Genomic DNA, 10,707 nt, shown 5'->3' with positions numbered 1-10,707 from the left:
CGGGACAGGGCCGGACGGACACACCGCCCCCGGTACCGGTACCGGGACAGGGCCGGACGGACACACCGCGCCCGGTACCGGTCCCGGGACAGGGCCGGACGGACACACCGCGCCCGGTCCCGTGTGACACGGGTTGCTGGCTCGGGCTGCGGGGCACGCTGTCTCCCCTCCCGGACGCAAACCCGGCATTCCCGTCCGCTAGCTCGCTCCGGCGCGGTCCCAGTGCCCTGCGGAGCTGCGGCTCCAGACCCGAGCGGCACTCCGCGCCCGCCTGTGCCACCAGCCCACGCTGTCTGCTCCGCGGCTCGGAAAAGCAGGATGCGCACAAGCAAACATCCACTTCCACTTTCCTTCTTGGCAATGTTGATTTGTTTTCCTTCTGGGCAGACAGAAGTACAAAATAATGTTCTTTCATGCCAGAGTCACGTTGAAATTCTGATGGTATAAATAAAGACGCAGCTTGAGGTGAGGGCTCTGGAACAGTGCATTTAAAATTGGCAGAAGAGCTGGAGAACCAAACGGAATTTACATCCCCCCACTCAGTCAGGGCCTTGATGTGACTCACAGACTCTTGCTGTTATCACAGCACACAGCAATTATTAGCAGCAACAGCAACATTAAATTTATCCTGAGTTAACTTTCGTTGTAAATAATGAGCCATAAAAATCCTGTAATTTGGATTTACAGGACAAGCAGTTCCATTGTATTCTAGCATCAAATCCAGGAACTTTGGTGACAGCAAAGTTTTGAAGAGCAGATGTTTTATAAAAAGACAAAAATCAATTGCAATATTTTACTTAAGGAAAAAGCCCCAGTTAATTGGTTGAAGAATAAGGCTCTGCCACAGGGAGTGCAAAGGCAGAGAACAAAAACACCAGGACCAAAGGCACAGAGATGAACACAAAACACCCAAGGGCTTGGTGGAGCAGGGCCCTTCCCAGGAAGGTTCATTAATTCACAATTAAACCCAGGGCTGGGCCTCCCTGCTGAGGCAGAGCCGACCCCACTGGGCCCTTCTGGTCACGTCTCCTTTTCCAGCTGCTTCTGGATTTGACCCCTGAGTGTCCCTCAGCAGTCAGGCAGGAATCATCTCCGCTGAAGGCAATCAGTCTTCACAGGGATCTCCACGTTCTGCCAAAATCTAAACAATAATAATTCATGTAGGGGCAGGAAGGGGCTTCAGCTGACTGATATGGTTATGAAAAACATGTCCCAAAATGCCAGAAGGAAATCAGGGTGGTATGACTAGGTCAGAGAGAAGCATCCTGGGGACTCCTGACTGAGGTAGGAAAGGACAGGCTATTTCTTCCCTTCAGCATGTACTAAACAAAACAAACAGTGCTTCTTGCTGCTTCTGGCAGTGTTTTTCCCAAAGCAAATCTAAAAGCAATCAAGTGTTGCTGTAGTATTCCCAGATTTTAGACACAGGGGTTGAATGGCAGTGTTGGAAATTCTCACAGTGTTCCCCCAAACTCCGTGCAAAATTTCAGCCAGTACTTATGCTGGAGATCCATTCTCCCAGTGCTGTCCCCAAAGCCCCACAACAGTTAATTTTTACTGTTAATTTTGTGCCAGACCCCACCTGATTCTGTCCCCCCAGGCAAAGACAGGACAGTCTGTAACAGCCAGCTGGGAATTGTTGAATAAACCTTTCCAAGTTCCCCAGCTCCTGGGAGCTCTGAGTGGTGGCACCATTTCCTCAGCAGCTCTTGACAACCTGCTGCCTGTGGATTTTTAAGGACACTTTAGCAAGAGCTTTTTTATGCACTTCCTTACACTTCTATGTGAACTAAAATAAGGAATTGCAGCCTAAGGCATGCACAGAGTGCTGTCAGGTTTTGCTGTGAATGCCAATGGCTTTTCCTCACTAAAACTTTCCCATTGTGGCTGTCAAAGTGGCACTAGTGGTAGGAGTCACTTGGCACAGGGAAGTCCCTGCCATGTCTCTATTCCCTTCCAGCAGAGGTTCAGAGCCTGAACAGCCAAGCCATAAAGTGTGAGTGGGAAATTTATCTACGTGGGAAGAGTCCCCCTTGTGAAATTTCCAGCCACATATTGTCATTCCAGCCAAAAATGCCCCTTGAATCGCTTCCTTGGAGGTATTCTGGCACTTCTGCTTTTTGCCTGAGCTGGAGGATGAGCAGGCAGATGAGAAGGTCGAGGCACATAGGAATGACCTGGCCAGGCCTGCAGGAAAACCCCAGGGAGCTCTCAGCTCTCACTTTGTCCTTGCTGGGGAGTGAAGGTGCTGATCCTGTGTCACAGATGCCATCAGTTAACACTCCCACCTCCAATAAAGTCCCCTTCAAAGGCAGAAGCCCTGCAGCATTTCCTTCCTTTCTGGTGCATTTTCCCTTTCAGATTCAGTGAATTTCTTGAACATCACCTACACTGTACCCAGGAGATCTGGGCCTCTCTGATGTTACACCTGAACTTGGAGGTGACACTTGGCTTCTTGCCAGAGAAGATGGAAATTTTTTCCCTTCTCACATCTTCTGCTTTCCTCTATTTTGTGTTTTCAACTCAATTTATTTATTTATTAACCTTTTTTCCTTCTGACTCCCTGAAGGCTGTGTTTCATCCTTTGGTTGTTTTCTCTCCATTCCTCATTTTCACCAGCATTTGTCAAACACTCCAGCAGCGGCTCAAACATGCTGAGTGATACTTTTCAATTTCTATTTATGTGCTTTGTCCAGAAAGCTCCCGTCCCTTCTGGAAGCATTCCTCTGCAAGGCACACAGGTTTGATCCCACTCCCTGGGGTGGAACTGTGCCAGATCTGCCATCAGGGTCAAAAATATTTCTCTCCTGTTCTTGAGAGAACCCAAACAAACAAACCTAAGTAAAGGAGGAAGGAAAGGAGGAAGGAAAGGAGGAAGGGAGGGAGGAAGGAAAGGAGGAAGGAAAGGAGGAAGGGAGGGAGGAAGGAAAGGAGGAAGGAAAGGAGGAAGGAAAGGAGGAAGGAAAGGAGGAAGAAAAGGAGGAAGGGAGGGAGGAAGGAAAGGAGGAAGGAAAGGAGGAAGGAAAGGAGGACGGAAAGGAGGAAGGGAGGGAGGGAGGAAGGAAAGGAGCACGGAAAGGAGGAAGGAAAGGAGGAAGGAAAGGAGGAAGAAAAGGAGGAAGGGAGGGAGGAAGGAAAGGAGGAAGGAAAGGAGGAAGGAAAGGAGGACGGAAAGGAGGAAGGAAAGGAGGAAGGAAAGGAGGAAGGAAAGGAGGACGGAAAGGAGGACGGAAAGGAGGACGGAAAGGAGGACGGAAAGGACCTGGCAGGTTTTAGTAAGGTGACACCCTGCGGCGCTCCGAAGGGCGGGCGGGCAGCCCGGCAGCGCGCAGCCCCGCTCCGCCGGCACGGCCGCGGCTCCCGCGGGCCCCGCCGCGATCCCTCCGGCCGTCAGAGGGCATTAGAGGCCGCCGAACGCCCGGGGCTCGCCGGCTGCACACAACAGCTCGGGTTCTTCCCCGGAGCTGCTGCACGGACTCACCCCGCACGCGGGGGTGTGTTGCGGAACGTGAAGAAACCTTTTCCTAAGAGGAAACCACGGATTTTCCTTTGTGTTCTCTGCGTTCCAGCTCCTCCCTACCGTGACAGGATCCGTTAAACAAGAACAGAGCCAGCAAATGATCTGACTATTAGGGATTCTGTACAAAACACTCACGCTGGAACTTCTATCCCTGAAAGTCCAGTCATCGAGAGATCATTCAAATTGTAGCACGATGTTTCACACAATCAATTGTAAAAGCAAGTATTTCTGTTCCAGTAGAAATCTCATTTGGATGCAAAACACCAGGAGTTTAATCCCTGGTACTTGATCTGATAAAAGAATCAGTCTATTATCAGGGCCTCAGATATTCTAATTGCACTTAATGGAACGGTGTATTTTCTGGAATGGAGGCTGATGCCTGCACGGAAAGGGACACAGCCCTGTTAGTGCCTGCCCGTTTGCCTTGCAGCTATAAACAAGCTCTTTGTCGAGTCCCAGTTGAAGTTTGTTTGATCACAATCACTCCCAGTGTGTGTGTTCATGTTCTGAAGACTTCAGCAGAATGAGATCATTTTGTGTATCTACTTTTCCCTTCCCTAGTCAGTAATGCCATCCCCACATGCGACAGTCACTGCAGAGGTTAAGTTACTTAAATATTATAAAGCAGTATTTTAATTGTTCTGGATGACTAATCAGTTCAGCCTAGATTAGAACATTGCCCAAAGGATAATTCAAGGTTATCACTTCCTCTCCCTGACATTTTGTTTCCTTTCTTGTTTATCACACCACAGGGTCAGCAAGAGGAGCTTTCAGCTTGTTCTTAGTCCCTATCTCCCCTGCATCCTACAGTGGTACCGCTGTACCAACGCAGAATTCTCCTACAATCACATTAAACTTGTCTCCAGAAAGCCTTCCAGTGCCTCGTGATCGGCTCCCAAAGGCTGCTCACACCCGAGCAGACCCACCCAAGGAGCCCCGGGGAATGCCCACCACCTGGGGACCCCTGGAATTGAAACCAGTCTCAATTTGCACTTTTCCCCCTGGCAGTGTGTAAAAACCCGTGCAGGTCCCATTCAGCTCAGTGGCATGATTTCTCAGTCAGATCAGCTGATAACACAAGACTGGGCCTGACACTTTTCCCCCTGGCACTGTGTAAAAACCCGTGCAGGTCCCATTCAGCTCAGTGGCATGATTTCTCAGTCAGATCAGCTGATTTTAGACCATGCTCACATAGTCTGGAAGCCAAATCTGAGGATTTGGGTTCAGTGCCATCAGCACATCCATCACGCATGGCCTTTGTTGCTGGCACCACAGCTCTGCTCCTGCCAGTTAGCTCTGACCAAAGGGCTGGGGCACAAATGGGATTTACTGGCACGGGTGGAGTCAGGGGTTAGCAGGACCTGCAGGGTCACCTGTGGGACACCTGGACTTTATTGTAACTCACTTTAAACACAGTGCAGTGCACTGGGGAGAAGAGCCACCGGAGCAGCCCAGCCATCAGAGATTGCCTTTCCTCCCTGCTCTGTCTTCTGAAGTACTCAGGTTAGGGGAGGGACTGACGAGGGAAAGGAATTGTCTGATGGAAAGGTAAATCTTTAAGAATTGGGAAAATGTCAAGACCAGAATTGAATTTTCTGCTTCTTAAACAACCTCTGTGTAAGCCTCGTGTCAGCCTGTATGAATTGATGAATATAAAGACTCTTTGTTACTGAAGTTTTCCCCAGCTGCTGCTCAGTTTCCTCCCCATGACTCATGCCATTAGCTGATGCTGCCCTATTTGACTGCAACTGCTGCTTAAGCCCACACAAGCTTTTCTAAAATAAAACCTTAGGAAAACTTACTTGCAGTGGTTTGGATGGATGATACGTGGCAATATCCTTTAGATAAAACACGTGCTGCTTTGCTGGGCTTCTAAATAATGCTGAGCAGCACAGAGGCCTTGGTCATGGTGTCTTTGAGCTGCTGTTAAACAGAGCTGGAAACTGGGGACAAAGCTTACCCCAGGGCCATGCTGCTCTTGTGAACACCATGGTTACATTTGCACTGTCCTGCTGAGCTCCCAGCTGGTATCCACACACAGATCCAGTCCTTGTATTTATTTTTTTAATTCTCTGGCCACATGGGCAATGACAATATTGAAGAATCACACTGCTGGACATTAATAACTGTCCTTGCCCTAAACCTGAACCTGACCCTATAAGGACTCATTAACCAATTTGCATCTTTGGACTCGTTGTTCTTTGTGGGTGTGATTGTGCAGTGCTGCAGGTCCACGGGTTCCCCAAATATCATCGTGTGACTTAAAAGCAGCAGCAAAACAAAGGCACCACCTCTGCCTTACTTGCAGTCATAACAGGCATTAAGAAGCAGCAAGAAAGCATTCCAGAGCTGCAGAGGGCAGGGAAAAAAGCCAAGCTCTCTCAGAGTATGCAGTATGACAGGAAAAGCCAGCTCCAACAGAAAGAAGGCAAGAGGGCAACGCTTCCGGGCTCAGTAAGGAAGGAAAGGAAAAGGTTACACCTGTGTAGCACACGATCTTCCTCCAGCTAAATCATGCAATGGAATTGCATTTAAAATATTTTCTTGTGTTAGACTGCCAGGATTCAAGTAGTCAATTAATCTTTTACTTCCATATATGGATCTCAAATTAAAAAATGTGCTCTCTGTCCCGTGACTTTAGTTCCCAGCAGCCTTTTCCCAGTGACCAGAGCATTCCCAGAGCCATTCCCAGTGTTCAGCTGCCTTGACACCCCGTGTTCAGCCAGCCATGAGTTCCTTTGTTCTGCTGCTGATCCCTGTGTCCGTAGGTCCAGCTCATCCCCCCTTTATGACACCTGGCAGAAAGGTAAAGTATGCTCCCCCAAATCCTGCTTTGCTTTAGTGGGGAACCTATTAATCTTATTTGTTACACATTTTGTGCACAACCTGTGCCTTCAGGAGAGCTATAATGAGAGTATAACCAGAAATTTCATCAGCTTCTTTTGGGAAACACTTACAAACAGACCAGAGCAGGCCCCAGTGAAAATGGGTCCTACCTGTGTGCACACTGCCCACAGACTGCTTGCACAAGGGAATTATTAGCTGCCAACTGCTGTATTTTCAGTGCTAGTGGCAACACTGAGCTTTTACTTTCCATGCTACAGAGGCTGCTGGGATAATGGAGCCCATAATTACATCCAGCCACTCGTTAGAGCTCAAATTACAAAACCGGATTTCTGTGCCAGACCTTCAGGAAGTAAGCCATGGAAGGAATCTCACAAATAACCTGCAATTACGTTAATGCAGAGGGCAGGGCCTTCCCTTAGGAGCTCTCAGACTCACTGGAGTGACCCTGGCTGGCTGATCAGAGCCAGATGAGCAGTGGAGAGAAAGGTGATGCAGGAGGTGAATTACACAGGCCCAGCCCTGGTGCCCCTGTTTCCAGGGCTGTTTAGAACAGAAATAAAGAAACTAAGGCTGTGGTGTGGGGCAGCCAAACAGTGGTGTCTGTGGTGCTGTGGCTTATTCCTTCCCCTGTGGAATGGGCTGTGCTGTCACAGGGAACACGCACACGATCACAGCTCCATTTGCAGTGTGACTTTGACTGTGTCTCTTCCCAGCGTGTTCTGGCAGCCCCAGAAAGCTGTGAGCAGAGCAGCACTCACACCTGCACAGGAACAGAGGAACAGAGCTGGGTCACCCGACCTGCAGAGGCCATCCCTGGAGGGACAGCACGGGCAGCTCTGCTGGAAGCTCCCTCGCTGTGTGTCTGTGCGCGGGGTGTCCCCACAAGGGTGACACAGCCTGACCCTGCACACACGGGGCCACGCTCCCTCTGGGTACCACAGAAGGGAAGCTCTGTGTTCTCTCCTCTTACACCTGTTTACAGCATTTTTACAACCCACAAATGGCGACTAGGAGAAATTTGCTTGTCCGACCTCCACTTTCAGAGAATGTCCATGGCTCTCAGATTCTGCACCTCCTCTGTAGCCTCTGCATGTGTTCCCTGTAGCAACAGGGCTGGACACAAGCCACCCAAATACTTTCAAGCTCAGTTCAACACCAGCTCAGGCCCACCTCGAGCTGTTTGATCTGTGAGCAAACACTCTTTATCTAGAAGCAAGCTGCTCTTTCCCAACTCCCCGCAGCAGGAATGCAGCCTCGGCTGTTTCCAGGCAGAAGCTGTCACACACAGCCCTGCAATTCCCAACAAGCTGCCTTCTTCTGTCCTGATTGTTTTATTGATCTGCTCTACAGAATGTGGGGAGTCCATCCCATTTGTTTTTTCTATTAAACACAACGTGTTTTTCTATAAATTGAATTTATAGATGATTTATTGACATTTACACCCTCCATGCCATTGATTTTCCCTCTGTTTGCACAATCCTCATAGTCCAATGCAAAAACATTAAAAAAAACCCCAAAAACCCAACAGCCAAAAATATTCTTTCCATTCCATTGTGAACATGTTCAGCAGTTTATTACTGCTTGCACCCCAGGTTAGCAGCAACCACCGTAGAGTTCTGCCTTGGGTCAGATATTTAAAAAGAAAAAAAGGTAAATATTTCATATTAACACAAAAGCATTTGGGTTTGGAACAATTCAGAACATTCTCTGCTGTCCTGTGATCTGTACACTCCGAGCTGGCCAGGACACAGCCCTTTTTCTGACTTGTTATGTGACTGCTTTGAATTCCTCTGGTCTTACACCAGCTTCCCAACCCCAGCCTGCTCTGGCCAGTGCCTGGTGGGAGCAGGAGAACTGAGCACCCAGCTCCTCAGCACTTGCAGAGCTTCCTTTGCCTCTGCCCTCGTTTAGGACAGCTCAAAACTCTCAGTGTCACTTCAGCCATCTGGGATAAGACCTCTGGTACCCTCAGAGGGTAAATTTAGCACAGATATTTCTGCAAGCAGCTCCACTACAAGGCACCCATGGCTGGCTTACAGAGAAGAGATGGTTTGAATCTAAAAGGAATAACCCCAAACTTCTGTCTCTGCTATTTCAGTGCAGCTACTCATGGTGGAAGCACTGAATTCTCCACATACACTGAGCCATCTGCTCTATTTATTATATCCAAAGACGTGCTCCAAAAATTGTAAAATCCCAAAGAGACCAAAAAAAACAGAGACAAAATTCCCATGGTCTGATATTCCATCTGTGCCACTTTTCCACTACACACTCTTTTAGCAGACCTTTGAAATTAACCCCTTAAGTACTAGATGTACATCAATTTAGAATCACCTAAAATTCCTCACAAGAAGCAAGGGTAGATAGGTCACAGAGCAATGGACAAAAGGGGACAGAGAAAGGACAGCCCAGAATTCCAGGAAGGGAGGCAGCCTTATCTGGTGCCTGTGGGAAAATCACACAGTTATGCTCCTGACTGCTCCATGATGACCCTGAGAAAGTGGCCTCATCCCCCTGTTCCTCCTCCCAGCTGCTGTTTGCCTTGTCTGTTTAGACTGCAAACTCTCCAGGGCCACAGTGGTGCCAATATTGCTCGCGGTCACCGGGCACACAACAACACCTACGGGAAATGAGCCAGCAGCTTGGTGCCAGGCCCAGCAGCACCTCCTGGCACAACTGCAGCAGGGGGGCAGGAGACACTCGGGGCCAAAGGCTGCTGAGAGTTTTCAAAATGTGTTTTCAAAATGTATTTTGCCAGACCAAGAGCTGGCAAAGCCTTGTGTGCAAGGTCTCACGCACTCTAACAGCTCCTTGCAGAGCTGGGCTGTTGCCTTACTTGCATGTTGAGTTTTTAACCCTTCAGCTTGGGGACAGCTGTCACTTGGACCTCCCTAGGATCACAGAATCCCAGAATGTCCTGAACTGGAAGGAACCCTCAGGGATCATTGAAATCCAGCTCCTGGCAGCACTTTCCTGTCTCATTCTCTGCTGCTCACCATTCACTTCATTGTGAGCACTTTTCATCCTCAACCTTCTCTGCCATCTCCTTTCTTCCATTCTCTGTTTTCCTTTCACCTTCTCTTCTGCCTCCACGGTCTGAGGCTGAACTTTCTCCACCCCCAAGAGGTTCTCAAACAGGAGCTTGTGAATAATTAACAGTGTAGACTAAAAATAGCATAATTTTTAATGGCAAGCACTATTGCACAGATGAGCTACCTTGGATTTAAGTGTGACTGGCCCTAACTGTTACTAATTTGCCAGGAGTGCTTTATAGAATAACAATTTGAGGAGGAGGAAACTTCTTTTTGGGCCTGAAAAAGAAAAGACAAAGCAAAGAAAATAGCTAGAACTGAATTCACCATGTCAGAATACAGGAATGTGAAATCAGCAGGTCCTGATGCTCCAGCAGCCTGGGGAAAAGCTCCATAGCCTGGAACCCTGAAGGTATTTCCAGGACAGGCAAAAAGGGCAAAAGCCCTCTCACTTATGAAAGCTTCCTGCAGTGAGCAAAGACTTGATGGAGAAAGATGGCACCAAGTTTGTGAGCTTCCCAGCTGAGCAGCCCTGTGCAGGCTTGGCAGCTGCATCCCTAAAGGGAGATAATGGAATACCCATAAATCTGCCTGAGCCACCCACTGCAGTATGTGACAGCCTGGGGTGTGACAGCCTGGGGTGCGACACCCTGGATCCCACAGCTCACCCAGGAAGAACTGAAAAATCATCTGAAAAATCACCCTGCATCTGCACTTGCCAGGAAAATAAACACAGCAAGAGTCCTCAGGAAGGAAAGTGTGCCTTCTTTATCTCAAGTTTAGACTGAATTTCGGACAGATGCATTTTACTGAGCAGAGGGGATGAGTTGGCAGCTTGCAGACAGAACACAGCTTTTCACCCCTCCTTCTCTGGCTCCAGACACAAGGACAAGCCCTTCCAGCCCGAACAGAGAAGGTGCTACCAACGTCCCCAGGACAGCCTGTGACACCAAACAATTTCTCACAAGCTTGCAAACCCTTGGGGTTTTACATATCCCTTTCTGCCTTTGTGTCCCTAACGCACAAAATGTGGACTGGAGAGCAAGAAGTGAGAAAGGCAGCAGTGTGGTAACACCCCTGTGAAGCTGAGTAAGCCAAAGCTGCATTTTGCTGGCTGTAAGAGCCCCCAGGGTCAGCAGTTGTGCTGGCTCTGAGCAAAACTCAGACCCTCCAGAGAATCCTTACGTGAGTCAGCTCAGCTCTGCGCTGGCCTGGCTCAAACATCCACGACCCATGAGCAATTCCAAGCAGCATTTCACAATATTCACTGGCTACGGGTCTGCCTTGTTCCAAGGAGTTGTCCAGGGA

The 10,707-nt window shown here is 48.9% G+C and overlaps 1 protein-coding gene across 1 annotated transcript in view; it reads right to left on the bottom strand.

Moving 5' to 3' along the window:
• The window catches only part of NF1 (neurofibromin 1), a 78,344-nt gene extending 74,657 nt beyond the window's left edge, over window positions 1-3,687 (bottom strand). Inside the window, exon 1 of the mRNA XM_041482724.1 lies at window positions 3,656-3,687. Within this exon, the coding sequence (XP_041338658.1) occupies window positions 3,656-3,687 (32 nt within the window). The remainder of the gene's footprint in view (window positions 1-3,655) is intronic.
• Window positions 3,688-10,707: the final 7,020 nt, after the last annotated feature.

Source organism: Pyrgilauda ruficollis, unplaced genomic scaffold, assembly GCF_017590135.1.
Source record: "Pyrgilauda ruficollis isolate IOZ18807 unplaced genomic scaffold, ASM1759013v1 scaffold59, whole genome shotgun sequence".
In the NCBI taxonomy this organism is placed as follows: Eukaryota; Metazoa; Chordata; class Aves; order Passeriformes; family Passeridae; genus Pyrgilauda; species Pyrgilauda ruficollis.
This window is presented reverse-complemented; position numbering and strand designations above follow the sequence as displayed.